This window comes from Setaria viridis, chromosome 2 (assembly GCF_005286985.2).
Source record: "Setaria viridis chromosome 2, Setaria_viridis_v4.0, whole genome shotgun sequence".
Classification (NCBI taxonomy): Eukaryota; Viridiplantae; Streptophyta; class Magnoliopsida; order Poales; family Poaceae; genus Setaria; species Setaria viridis.
This window is the reverse complement of record NC_048264.2, coordinates 42,507,556-42,521,829: the sequence shown is the minus strand read 5'-3', so window position 1 is coordinate 42,521,829 and position 14,274 is coordinate 42,507,556. Positions and strand designations below refer to the sequence as shown.

At 49.1% G+C, this 14,274-nt stretch overlaps 1 protein-coding gene and 1 long non-coding RNA gene across 2 annotated transcripts; both read right to left on the bottom strand.

The window, feature by feature from the left end:
• Positions 1–4,137: 4,137 nt before the first annotated feature.
• LOC117846441 (uncharacterized) lies at positions 4,138–5,073 on the bottom strand. The gene is made up of 2 exons (XR_004638299.2): positions 4,748–5,073; positions 4,138–4,578 (listed from the first exon to the last, which is right to left on the bottom strand). It is a non-coding gene; the product is annotated as an uncharacterized lncRNA (long non-coding RNA).
• Positions 5,074–9,801: 4,728 nt separating this feature from the next.
• Positions 9,802–13,704, bottom strand: LOC117846489 (O-fucosyltransferase 5). Its single transcript, XM_034727678.2, has 3 exons — positions 12,360–13,704; positions 10,286–10,535; positions 9,802–10,175 (listed from the first exon to the last, which is right to left on the bottom strand). Exons 1-3 carry the CDS (start codon positions 13,622–13,624, stop codon positions 9,999–10,001), a joined length of 1,692 nt encoding a protein of 563 aa, XP_034583569.1. The 5' UTR covers positions 13,625–13,704; the 3' UTR covers positions 9,802–9,998.
• Between the last annotated feature and the right edge of the window lie 570 nt (positions 13,705–14,274).

Below are 14,274 nucleotides of genomic sequence, written 5' to 3'. Positions count from 1 at the left end.
TCCGATCCTCTTCATGTGGCATGCTTCAGCTTTCGAATTTTCAACGTACATATAAATCAGGCCTGGAACCTTTTATTTGTGTGCATATATTATATAAATAAATATATAGCTGTAGTGCTGCTTCAGTTTCTTAAAATAATGACATGTCGGTTTCAGTACATCTGGACCTTGATACAAGGTAGAAGAGCCACACAAAGCTTTAAGCACCTTTATTTTTTTCACTCCTTTTTGTCTCTGGTGCTAACAAATAATCCTCACATTTTATTTTAACGACCTGGGAAGATCTGAAGATTTTTTTTTTGGAGCGTCCATCAAGCCAGTGAATCGTCCTTGTCCCCGTGAAAGCCATCGATGGAAATGTTGGGCTTGACTTCCGTGGTACCGGATGTTGAAACCAAGATCGGTCTCTTCCCAAGTTAACACAACAATGGCAATAAACGAACCTAGGCTTACAACTAGAAGGTCGGATGCTAATTAGGAGGATTAAACATGAGCTAATTATAAAACTAATTGCACAGACGGATGCATAGCATCACATTGTCAAATCAGTAACTAATTAGATTTAATAGATTCGTCTCGCGAATTAGACTCCATCTGTGCAATTAGTTTTATAATTAAACTATATTTAATACTTTTAATTAGAATCCATCCAATACAATAGGTACTAAAGTTTGATGTATCAAACAACCGTTCCTTTATCTCTCGTCGCGTCGTCCTCGGGCGACTCGGACGGCAACCCAATGCCGGCCCAACCCTCCACCCTCCATCCCACCACCTCGCTGCTGCCAGAGCGGGCTGCTGGAAGCCCGCGCAGCCGCGACGAAGGCGGCGGCAGGGCCTTTTTTTCATTTACCCCTTCCAAGCTTGACCATATGGTGGTTCTTCCCAGCTGCTGGTGGCGACTTTTCGGCGAGCTATGCTCAGATCCAATGCCTCCATCGCGGGATCTGCGTGGCCCGTCGCTGGATCCAGCGAACTTCCGGCTGAATCGACTGTGCTCGCTACGGATTCGTCAGGGGCTGCTGCGGCCATGGTGTGTGGGCGTGGTGCTGCTCTGGCGATGATGAGTGTGGGGGGAGTAACGACGATGGGTAGGAGCGTGACGGCAAGGAGTCGACGTGCGGATAGAGGCTGCGCGCAGCCAGCGTCGGGGGTCGGCGGCGCGCCTGGCGAGCGCGCCGGCCCGGTGGGAGACTTCTCGGTGGGCAGCGAGCTCATTTACGTGGCTGGCCTGGTGGGCAACGAGCGTATCGGCGAAGTGGAGTCCGTGAGCGGCGCGGCTCATCGGCGGGTGTGGGCCAGAGGGGCCACGGAGCACGGTGCGAGCTGAGGTGGCTGTCCGGGCGGTAGCGCGGAGGCCGCGGATGGCAGCCGCGAGCGAGACAACGAGAATGGAGCGCATCGGTGGGTGGCGCATGCCAGCGTATGCGCGGGCTCCGAGAGCTGGTGCGCGCCGGCAATGGCACTGCTCATCGTCGGTGTGGTGGCTGCCGGTTGGTGATGCAGGCGACGTCTATGGCGAGCGGCGAGCGTAGGTACCGGTGCCGCATGCCGCCGTGGTTCATCGTCGGGCTATAAGAGATGACAGCGCCAAGGAGATGGAGTCCAGTTCATCGATGGCGAGGTGATGGCTTCGGGCTGTGGCATGTGTGTCGATTAGGTTGCTTGTAGCGGTTGATGCGGTGTGGAACAACGTCACAAGATGGCGCCTTTGCAACAACGACAACATGTTGGCAACACAGCTTGCAGCGGCCTGCGGCGATTTGCTCGGCAAGGCTAGGGCTACTTCGACGTAGGACACAAAGACGGCGCAAGCGGTAATGATGGCTTGTTGACACGATGATGGTGACTGTGTGCTTAAGGTGGGCAAAGAAGCCATTGGACTAGTATCTCTAGAGGCTTCTAGTGACTGTGCTTGCAATGCAATTGAGATTTCGATGTCGACTTGGCAGAAGGAGGTGGAGCTTAGGGTTGTGGGGCGGTGTTACGTTACCCGTTGATGGTGGCACATAAGACTGATTCGTGATGTAGAGTCTAGTGGCAGGCATGGCGAGGCCCTATGGGTTGTGCTTCTTTCGAGGTGACGAGATTGAGGTGAGGAGTCCGGTGGTGGATGTGGCGAGCCCCTCCCCCCGTTTTGTGTTTTTGTGGTGGTGACTGCGAGACAACCTCGAGTGGTCCGGATCAGATGGATTTCTTTGATCAATTTAGGAGTGCGATGTTGCAGCGGCACTACGGCGACGGTTTCCCGCATGACGGCGACCTTTCTCGGCATGGTGCAGCTTCTCCTTCGATTTTCTGATGTTGTGAAGCTATGTCTGGGGTTTTTAATGACTATATGTGCGTGACCTGTGGACGAGGACGATCTGGTGCTGTGGCGGCGATTGGCTTTGCATAGCAACAACCATCTCGGTGACCAGCGGGCTGGTATTGTGGTTATTTGGGAGGTACTCCATTTTGACGCATGATCTTTCAATACAAGCTCGACATGTTGTGCCGGCTAGCGATGATAGGGTCACGGGGTCTTGAGTTTTTAGTGTTGTGGTTTAGTGTTGTTTCTTTTCTATTCCTGATTATAGCCTCTCAGTCTATTCCTGATTATAGCCTCTCAGGGTTGTATTCTTGTAAGCTCTTCTTTATTAATGAAATTAGCATAGTCCCATACCCATTCGTTAAAAAAAAAGTAAGAATTTGACCCATCATGCTTTTTTTCGTAGGGTTTGCTAGGTGACGACAAAATTATCTTCAGAAACGCGCTACTGTTCGGACAGGGGCTCCGGCTCTTAAAAAAAAAGCAGAGGCTCCGATATGTAGCATGTCATTATCTACGTTTTAGTAATTTACGAGAAGTCAGGTCATATTAATTTTTCAAACAGATGTTTGACCTCCTTTTTTTCAACAATTCAGCATATCCCCTTCCTTTGGAGCCACAGAAAAAATGCTGCTCAATCAGGAGCAGAACACGACTCCTAGGAAAAAACTTTGTCAATTTCAAAAAAATAAATAGGGGTGTTTGTATCTCTAGTCTGTACTAAAATTCATGTCACATCAAATGTTTGGAGGCTAATTAGAAAGATTAAATATGAGCTAATTATAAAACTAATTACACAGATGGAGGTTAATTCGCGAGACGAATCTATTAAGCCTAATTAATCCATCATTAGTAAATGGTTATTGTAGCACCACATTATCAAATCACGAACTAATTAGGCTTAATAGATTCGTCTCGCGAATTAAACTCCATCTATGCAATTAGTTTTGTAATTAGAGTATATTTTATCAAATATTCGATGTGACATGTACTAGAGTTTAGTATTGTGTATCAAACACAAAACACCCAGAAACAAACACCCATACACGGCAGAGGAAGGACAAGAATTGCAGTTGAATGCTGGCCGGTAAACTGACAGTCACGCACCCGCACTACGCAACCTACCGCTGGCCTCGTAAAAAAAAAACAGGACAAGGCCGCACGCCGATCCGACCGTCCAGCCGGCACAAAACCACAGGCCACGCGCGCTGTTTGGTGCGCGGGCCGGGGGCAGCGCGAGCGCACATGCCCGATGCCAGTGACGCCACGCTGCCGGTGGGCCAGCCCAGAGGGGTGGTGGTGGGACGCGCGGTACACGCCACCCGTACGGAATCCCCAAGCTTGTACGGCGACGGCACCCGCGCTGGCTCGGCGGGCTGGCTCTGGCGCGCAGAGCCCTAAAATAATTGCGCCGTGACGTGACGGCTCCCGCCTCCAGCTCAGGGGAAAGGGAGGCAAGCGCCCGTGCGGGGACGTCCCCGTCGCGGACGGCGTGTCGCGCGAGCCACCGCGTCGACCGGGCCCACCGCGTCACCGAGGCTTTGGCAGCTTTGACCTTTGCGCCCCGGTGGTGGTGGCCTGGTGAGCCGCGCACGCGTGGGCGGCTGGCCATGGTGGTGGTGGTGGCTCCCGGCAGCGTCCGTACGGCTCCTCCGCGCCTGCTCGAGCCGGCGGTTTGGCTGGCCGCGGCGGCTGGGAAAGACTCCCGCTCGCTCCTCGTTGATAAGCGGAAAAGTGGGTTATCTTTGACCGGCGTATCATTATCCAGACGCAAAGGCGGTGGCTGCTGATAAAAAGGAGCAGCAGCTAGTATTGCACGACTGATGTTCTCTTCTTTCAATATTTTTCTACGAGAGGGAAATTATATTAATGTATCACAGCACATCACCAACTTTTACATAAAACACCATAGAGAAAAGAAGATTACACCACGCAACATCCATCTTCCAGAATGCTATCGTCGTCATCCTCGCTCCATGCAAGATCCACCTTGCACCTTGACAAAGGACTCCAAATCTTGGTATTGCCGAAGAGCCAACGACCGGAACTCGCTAGGGCGTATGAGTTCGTTGAGCGGACATCAGTTAACACCATGGCGAAGGATGGAAAGAAGAGAAATCCACCACCACCAGAGATGAAACTGACAACCAGAAAATGTTCCGCCATTGTCGAAAGCATCAGCAACCCGGAGACGCAAACCTACCAATGGGGATGATAGGAACTTCCTTTCTTTCGCCAAAAGAAGGAATACGCACCTACAACTGATCCTGCAGAAGATGACGACATCATTAGCTAAAAACTGAAAATAAATTCCTTGATGCCCTCCCCCCCACCCAAACCAAGCCTCCCCTCTTCCTCCAGCATCATCAAAGGCACCGGAAGGGGGATAACAAATGGAAAAAGATTAAAGATAACCTCTGTAGATGTTATTATTACCCCATGCTTTTCCTCGTATATAATTTGAGGCACAGCGAGGTCAGAACTCAAGAATGAACTGAACTTGTTAGAGAATTAAATTTTGCCTTTTTTTTCATTTACATGACAAAGACCAAACCATAGGGGGTTTAGAATGGCTTAGAATTTGGCGTTCATAAGTTTTGTATTTCTTGAGATATCAATAATAATCTTAGTCAAGGCAGGATGGCTACAGCTGTTGCATTTCCCCTTCCCTCATGGGGTGGTTGAGGTACACTCTGACAGTTCGATGAACACTTAACAGTGCGGAGAGCTGAGCTTATCAAATATCAATGACCAGTGCCCAAAGCCTCTAATCTGCTTTCGTCAATGAATTGATCCATCGTGAATGCCCGAGAGCTACGAAAATATATAAATCCTCGATCGACAGGACAGACCAGCGATGGAGTACGATCGATATATAATAAGCAACCAAAACAAAAACTACATAGATATATGCCCGTAATCTTATCAGTTGCCAGGTAATCTTCTCAGCACGTTCTACGTCATTGCAAACGCAAGAACACCAAGGTTGACTACCAGCGCGCATGTCCGTACAGGTGACGTGCGTCCCTATACCCTGTATATATATCAGTAAATAAAAAAAAATACTACTCCACGTAAACATGCGGGTATATATTTAATTAATTTTTACTACCCAAATTTTTTATGAACAGTGTGGCCACCGCGTGCAATAATTAGGCACTGATGGTGCGTTGCCATCCGGCTGACGCCACGCTCTGCAATGGTCAACCGCGTGTACCAGCAATGTTGCCGTGACAAGGAAATGGTTTGGCACCGCTGTTACTGTTCCAACCACGCGCTCCCTGGGGTTCGGCAACCGCGCAAGGCTGCCTGCTTATTTGCGTTCGGTATACGAACCTCACATGGCACGCTACCACCATGACGCCTGGAAGTCTTTGCTGTAAATTTCAAGGCTATCATATATATGTTTGAATGTGTTTTGAATTTGGTGTGTTCACAAATTTTTCTCCTTTTTTTCTTGAACTAAGCCAAAATTTGATATCCCAGTTCGAGATATCGAGTAATGATCCTTGGAGGTCAAGCTAGTGGAGGACACAGCTACAACTCGGCGGTGATATTTCTGCTTGATTAACTAGCTGTCCCAACATGAAGTGGTTATGGTACACCATGACGGTTCCATTACAAGATGTTGCACACGGAAGTGCTGTGCTAATCAAACATCAGTATAACCAGTGTGGCATAAGCCTCTAAGCAGCTTTTTGTTAAATTGATTGATCTATCATGAATGCCGATCGATCGAGTTGTAAACCTGAGCAGGACAAATCAGCTATCGAGTAGTATGATATGATAAGCAATCAAAAACTATGCATGGATGCCCTTAAGCTTATCAGAGCACTCCATTGAAAACTGAACAGCAAGGTTGACTAATATCCGTGCATATGCTACCAAAAGGCAATAGGTCATAGGCTCATAGCATCACGTCTAGTTATTTTATGGACGGTTTTGCCCACCGCGTGTGATAATTAGACACTGATTGAGTGATATATTGTGCTTTGCCATCCGTCTGACTGACGACGTTACACTCTTGCGTAGTCAACCACCTGCACTTCCAGTTCCAGCACTGCCGCCGCGACGATGACATGATTCGCTCCGGCACCATATCGTTCCTGTTCCGCCACGCGCCGCTCGAACTCGCTCCGGCAAGCGGCAAGGCTGCCTGCCTGGTTGGCGCACGCGAGAGCACGAGGCTTTCCTTTCCTTTTTCCCCTAGTTTTCCGGCGTCCACCCGGCCCCGGCCCTCGGGTTTTCCGTGCGTTTTGTGCGCGCGCGCGGCGACGTCGGGGGGCGAGAGCGGCGGCACACGGAGCCACCGGAGGATGAGAGCGAGGTGAGGTGGACGGATGCGTCGTACGTGGTGGCCGCTGGCCCGGGCGCCCTGGCGTCGAGACGTGGAGTGGTGTGCTGTCGGTGGGGTTGGGAGGGAGCCGGGGTCCGGCCGGGGAAGCAGACGAGAGCCCGCACATGGGGCGCGGGGCCGCGCCAGATCGCCGTCGCCCCCGGCCGGACTGATTGGTGGTGGGATCGGCACGTCCGCTTCGATTCAGATTTGATTCCGCCGCGAGGAAAAGGCCAAGCGCCTGAGGAAAGCCAAGGAGATAGCGTCTAGTAGCAAGGATCGCCTCTCAGCCTCGCCGCTCGCCGCCACGGCACACGAGCGCGATCGGGACGGCGAGAGCTAGTGCCCGAGAGGCGGGCGGCCTGTCAGCTCCGACATGCCACGCGGCGGAACACATGTCACGGTACGCTGCTGCTGTGCTTGCAGTGGCTGCGCACAGAGATTGCCGGCCGGCGGATGGACCACGTACGGGACGACGGAAGCAAGGGCGCTTGTGATGATGAATCAGTCAGTGGCGGTACGGGCCGATCCGTGCCATACCCTTGGAAACTGTGGCCCGTCTTGCTCATCCATCCAGTGATGATGCAATGCAGCACACGTCTTGGTGCTTGCCGACACCGAGGGGATCTTGACTAATTTTTAGTCGGATCACATCGGATATTGGATACCAATTAGAAAGATTAAATGTGAACTAATTATAAAACTAATTGTATAAGTCGTGATTAATTCACGAGATAATCTATTAAGTCTAATTAATTTATGATTAACACATATTTATTGTAGCATCACATGGTCATATCATAGACTAATTAGGTTTAATAAATTCGTCTCGCGAATTAGTCTTCATCTATGCAATTGATTTTGTAATTAACTTATATTTAATACTCCTATTTAATTACTAAAACATTCTATATGACATTCGATAGGACAGTAACTAAGTTGTGTCTCCAAACGGGACCTGACTGAGTTTGTTTTCTTCTCGTCGGTCATCACCGGTGCGTCGACCGCCACCGACGATCGACGGAGCCGCCGCCAGCGCGCGGTGACTACGCTGTGCGGTAACTTGACCAACATCAGTATTTGAGAAGCTAGCTTGCTGTCGAGTTACTGTCACGGTATTGCTTCACAGTTTAAATGACAGCTAGTGTGTTGGCAATTTGGCATGTATGGTGATCGCTCGCGTACGATGGCTGACGAAGCCAAGCATTGGCGCCGTTGGCATCAGAGGCCGGATCACACGGTACGTATGATGGCTGGCGAAGCCCAACTGGACGGTTCGCGCCGGCCGCTGCAGGCACGCGCGCGCGAGGGAGCTCAGTCGCCGGCAAGTCACAACGGGGGAGTTAGGCGTACTTGTCGCGCTTTGAACGCGCGCACTGCTGAACGCTGACTCCCGAGTGTGCAACAACAAAGAGTCTAAGATGCTCCAACCATTTCCTTCAAAAACAAGAAAAGGAAAGAAAGGAAAGCTTCCGGGAAGGTAGCACTACACTGTGCGATCGAGAAATGGGCGAGACGAGCTCCGGCTTCAGTTGAACCCGATGATCGGCCTGTTCGCTTCAGATTATTCAGCTGGCTTATCAGCCACCAAACATTATTTTCCTCTCACAACAAATCAGCCATTTCAGCTTTTTCAGCTTCAGCTTATTAATAGGCCCGATGATGGCTCTGGGTACCCGTCGGCCATCACACTCGGCTCGTTTCAGTTTGTCCGGAACAAACGTATCACTCCAAAAAGGAGGTCGCGCTGGTAATCCTTCCGGTACCCACTGTCAGAAAGAGTGAGGGTCACCGGTCACCTCTGTCAACCGATCAACGGCCCGTTCTCCCGCTGCTCGTGCGTGGCATTTGGTTAGGGATGTGTTCCATCGGCTACTGATCACTGAACGGTGCATCTCTGAGGTGATGTCTGCTGCTGCGGCCAGAAAGAATTGAAACGGCAGCCGCTCGCCGCAGGCACCGCACGCCAGCTCTGACCGTTGAACCGCCACATTCCTCGATCAGCTAAGCTGCGTTGCAGGCTGGGCCGGGCGAGACGCGAGACGGGGTTTGATCGAGGAAGGCCGGGCCTAGCGGCCGTGCGTATGTGGGCCGGCGAACGGTGGCACTGACGCACGCTATTCTGCATTTTTTTTCCTTTTCTTTTCGAAACGAGAGAACCAAACGCAATAAAAAAGTACGCCCCCCCCCCTCTCTCTCTCAAAAAAAGTACGCCCTAAAATAAATAAATAAATAAAAAAGTACGCCATCGCCGGCACGATAGCTCCCGCCCTAGTTAATGCTACTTGACCATAAAAGTATATTATACGTACGAGGTCCATGCGTCTCAAGAGCGATCACCTATACAAATGCTATCTTCTTCGAAGAACACGAACATCGCATTGTTTTATACGCGTCGATAACCTGATTGCAGATTGCTACACACATCGATCCATTAGCAATGCATGACGCACGCTCCATATGATAACCCTGGACGGCCACAACTTACTGGCCTGGCCTGGTCTGGTCGCCCTGCTCAGCTGCCGTCTAAGTCAGCATGCAGCACTTGTCATGCTCCAAGCGTGCAACGACTTTCGAAAGATGCTTCTGCATTTCAAACCCGCAAAACAAAAGGAACAGATGAGAAAAGATTGCAATCCAACCAGATGGCGCCACGCGTCACATCCATGTCGTTTTGGCCAGAGTAAACGCACGGACTTTCGAAAGAGAAAGGTCCTTTGGCTTCCACAGTCAGAACCGGGGAGCCATCTATCAACTGATCAACGCCCGGTTCTCACGTATCTGAGTATCGCATTTGTTTATGGATGTTCCGTAGATACTGATCACGGAACGGTAAGTTTTGGATATAATCAATCTGATCCCGGATAGCATCGTGCTACGACCGATGCCAGCGCCGCACGCCAGCTCTGACCGTTGAACGCTGCCTGCCGCCCTGCCGTGCCAACCGCTGCAACATCGCTGCTCATCTTTTCTCTCTAGAATCGTTGGAGTGTTTAGGCCCTGCAAGAAGTCTGCGTAGTGGTGCTGCTGCTGGGTGGGCTCTGCGTTGTTCCAAGGTCGGGAGTAAAGCCCACACGTTTCACTTAGGAGGGCCTTGCTCGCTGGACGAACTCATCATGTGTGCATTTTGCTACGAATCTGGTGCTACATAAGCTTCAATACTCCAATGATATTTTGCTCTTCGTATTACCTAGCCGTGTAAGTAAGAACAATGTAGCACCGAACAAATCAATGGACGCCGCCTCTCTATCACGAACCACACACTAGATGTACACGCCGCCAATTTACACAACATATCGACATGACGGGGGAAAAATTGCAGCTACGGATGTTCCTAGGACGTTTGCTTTCTCAGTCTTGCTCTGCTATGTAGTTGGGCAGCTCGCCCCGGCAGAGGTACTCGTCGCAGTGGGACGCCGAGCCCCAGCCCCTCCGTAGCCGGATGATGTCCTCCGTGAAGGTTGAGCCTGACGATCCGATGAACACGTTCGATAGTGCACAGATCGTCTTGTCTAGCATCGCCTCGACCTGAGTAAGCATTACAAAAAAGATCGGTTTTCAGCAAAACTGCCACCCGCAATATCAGAACCAACAGAATAAAAAAAAAATTCAGATGGGAGCTCAGCTCATATGCATACCTGATTATCTCCGCCCATGTGATTTCTGTACAGCAAGGCATCCCATTTCTCAGAACTGTGGTGCTCTGGCCTTTTCACGAGGGGGACTTGCCTGTCGTTGAATACAACCAAGGATTGGAGAAGATTTGTCTCGCTATCGGCAGCATCAGTAGATAAATATATCACTGGGGCATTAGCCTTCTCAACTATTCGCAGAATGCACTCTGCTGCCTGAGGGATGGGGAAGAAGCAGCTCTCTTTCTTCACATTACTGCAGGATGATCAAGATATGTCAGTTACTGTCTCACGATGACACTTTCTGCAGGATGAAACTAAAAAACAAGCACAGACCACATTATCCTTACATAGTATGCCTTAATACAAAGGGTAGGTTCTTTGACCTTAAGAACCTCAATCTGTCAAGCATAAAGTTTATTTACAATAATGGTATAGCAAAAAAGAAGAAGTGTCAAGCATAAACAATGCTACACAATTTGCCCACAGTATCTGCTGATTGACTGTCCAACCAACTGAACATCTACTAGACACTAGTTTCATACAGCTGTAAACATAAAGAACAGGCTAAGTATAGCACAGAACTTAAAGCATCTAACTCTATGTCACCTAAAGCAACTGCACATAATGTAACAGATGAGAAATCTAAGGCATAGATCATAGGTCTGTATATCAACCAACGGATGAAAAAAGTCACAGCAGTGCTCAACTCTATTGCAATACATCCAACAAAACTAGAAATAAGAAATAGTTTAAAATTTCATAAAGAAGAACTGAACTAAGTCTGTCTCAGCCTTTGCTTGTCTCGTTTAGTTAAGACATGATGAAACTATGACCCAAAGAAGATGGCTCAATTCAGTAATCAGTAAGTGAATGGCCTTAAAAACTTGCAAAGGTGACTTTCTGGTGCCAAATAAAAATGTTGAAAACAAGAAATTTAAACATTGTGATATGTCCGGCAATTCATGAATATTGTGTTTTACTTAAACTGCTATAGAAATTTATCTTGTTGTTGATCACCTTAAGAAAGCAAAAGACAAAAGTTACCATCAAGTAATGTTAAAGAATGAGACCAAGACAGCATCAAGTCCAAAATTGGCCAGTGAAGTTAAAGAGTCATCCTTTTCAGTCAAGCCACAAGAGACAATTTTCAACCCAAGCCACAGCTGCTTGTGAGCTTTGTTCACTATTGACAAGCTAAAGTGACTAATATATGCTTCTATCATGTTAGCGAGGGCTTGAACATTGTTACTTTTTTTAGTACAGCACTGCTCTGTAATCAGGCACAACCTAAGCAGCAAGACAATGCTCAATCACAACATAGCAGCTTCTTTTCTTCTTCTTTTTGTTAAAAAAAAAATTGCAGGGCAGCATGACAGGTCAAATTTTGCAAGCGCCAAAATGTGATACTAGTCAGCTATCATGGCAACATGAATAATCCCAAGTTTCCAACTTTATCAGTGAACCAATATTGATGTAAGAAAATTGTCCTCCGAGTGCTCAACAACTGCTGCAGTGAGTAGAATCATCCATGCGAAAAGGTCAACTTACAAGACTAACAAGGACAGTACTTCAATACAATAGCCAATGCTAGAGCAGATACCATCAGTCAATCACTCAACACCACAAAGGATAAATACAAAACTATGCTTAATTTATCATTGAGAGCTTATGACTTCATTAATCAGCATCATCAAGAAAACACAAAATGGTCCCAGTCAATGAATTCAACTCCATCCATTCTAGCAGTAAAAAATGTTGCCTAGATTCAAGTGAAGCAGGCATTGACTTGCAGTATAAATTTTTTCCTAGATCCAAATGAAGCATCTAGAACCAACTCCAATCACTATTTGCCTAAACAAGTGCATGGTTTTGTATGCGAGTTATTCAAGGAGGCAAAAATTGCACTGTCCAAGGCAAGAGCAATCATGGAATAACTAAAAGAGGAAATGTTATTGGCTAACCTAGAGTTCCTAAGATGTAAGGATAAACCAGCTACTACCAATGCCTACCAAATATAAAATATGATAAATAGATAATGTTTTACAGATTACAAGATGGAACGAGAAGGATATCTCACCAGAACTTAAGGAATCCATGTCTTCGAAAATGCAAAGCAATATAGTTTCCCCCCAAGAAAGTCTGGACAAAACGCTGAGCAGTGAGCATTATGAGCCTGCTTGGCTGGATCAAAGTCTTGCACTTGTGAGCCAACGGACCACCAGGCTGATTCACCCACTCATCCTCAATATCAGCATAGAACATGTCACCAATGGCAAGGACCTCAGCATCCGTCGAGAACTTTGGCGTAATATCCCCCACGTATCTCTTCTTTGGCTCCTTGAGCTTCGCATCCTCTGCCCAAGCTGCCTCAATCTTGCCCAGAGAAATCCCCAATCCCTTCAACTTCTTAATATGGTCCTCATCAAGGAAACATGGAGGCGAGGCCGCATAGCATATGAACTGATCAATGCTCACTTTCTTCCTCTTGTCCACAAACTCCTCGTAGGTGATCACAACCTTCCTCCCGATGCAATCATTAATGTGGTGGATATCAAGCACCCGATCGTACTGGTAATCCACCTTCTGGCTGGGCACCACCAAGATCCGCCCGAGGATCGCCGCCATGAACATGTGCTTCTCCAAGCAAATCAAGTGGTTGGACATTTGCCCGGAGAGGCAGATGGCGAAGAGGAACCGGTCCTTCTTGGGGTTCCACTCGATCGTCCGCCGGCCTGCTGGCAATTCCCTCCTCCTGCACCCGGTGGCAGGGAGATCGAGATCCAGGCCGTCCTCCGTCGCATTGCCGGCCCCGGAGCGGTGCGCGGAGAGGAGCGCCACCTGGATCTCGCGGTTGATCTTGATCTGGCTCTCGAGCGCAGCCTGGAGATCGGAGAGCGAGACGGCGGCGGAGGCGGAGCCGTTGGTGGCGCCGGCGGCGGTGCGGTTGAAGAGGCTGAGGAGTCCGGAGCGCTGGGAGCGGAGGAGGTAGAGCGCGCGCAGCTCGGCCTCGCGCATGCGGGATGCGGCGGGGTCGGCGGCGGGCGCGGCGGAGGGGAGGCGGATGGAGGCGGGCAGGCGGAGGGAGGAGGCGCCGCCGAGGGAGAGGAAGAGGGCGAGGGAGAGGAGCGGGAGGGAGACGATGAGGACGAGGTAGCGGCGGGACCAGAGGGCGCGGCCGAGGGAGGCGGAGGAGGAGGAGGAGGAGGAGGGGAGCGCGGCGACGCCGAAGGAGGAGGGCGGCGAGCGGGAGCGGGAGGACGGGGAGGGCGGCTTGGTGTGGTTCTGGGGGACGAGCGTCTCGAGGTCGTCGTCCTCGTCGGAGACGGACGGGGCGCGGTCCATGGTGGCGGAGGGGAGTGTCGGTGGGGAGTGAGCAGCGCGGGAGGAGGGACCGAGATGGGTCGTGGTGTGGGGGAGAAAACGGGTGGGAAAGATGGAGGGTGGATGATGGTGACTGTTGAACGATACGGAGGTGCTAGTTGCTACCCACTACAGGCTACGGCATACTATCATTAGCATATCAACTTCTCTTCAGTTTCCCAAGTTCACCTAGTACTAACTCCGTTCTTAAATTAAATATACGATTTTACTTATTTTTTATTAATTTAATTATACGTCTTTCTTACAGGTTGAATCCAAAATATCTTTTTGACGTAGATATAATAGTACTTATTTTACTTTATTTAACCAATTCATTAAATAGATGTTTTTTGATGAAAAATTCATTAAATAGATATTATTGATTAAAGTTGGAGAAAAAGCGAACGATACCGTATATTTAAAAATGGAGAGAATGTCATAAATTTTAATTGCGTGCAAAATTGGAGGGTTGTTGGGTGGCGGCGTGGCGCATGGTATAGATGGGAAAATCAAATATCAAAAGGTTTAGCGTGATGTCAAAACTTCAATAAGAGGATGAGGGTAAACATGAATGATTTCTTTTGTTTGAAAAAACAAATAACAGCTTCTTTAATGTCTCCTTGGAGCTAAGG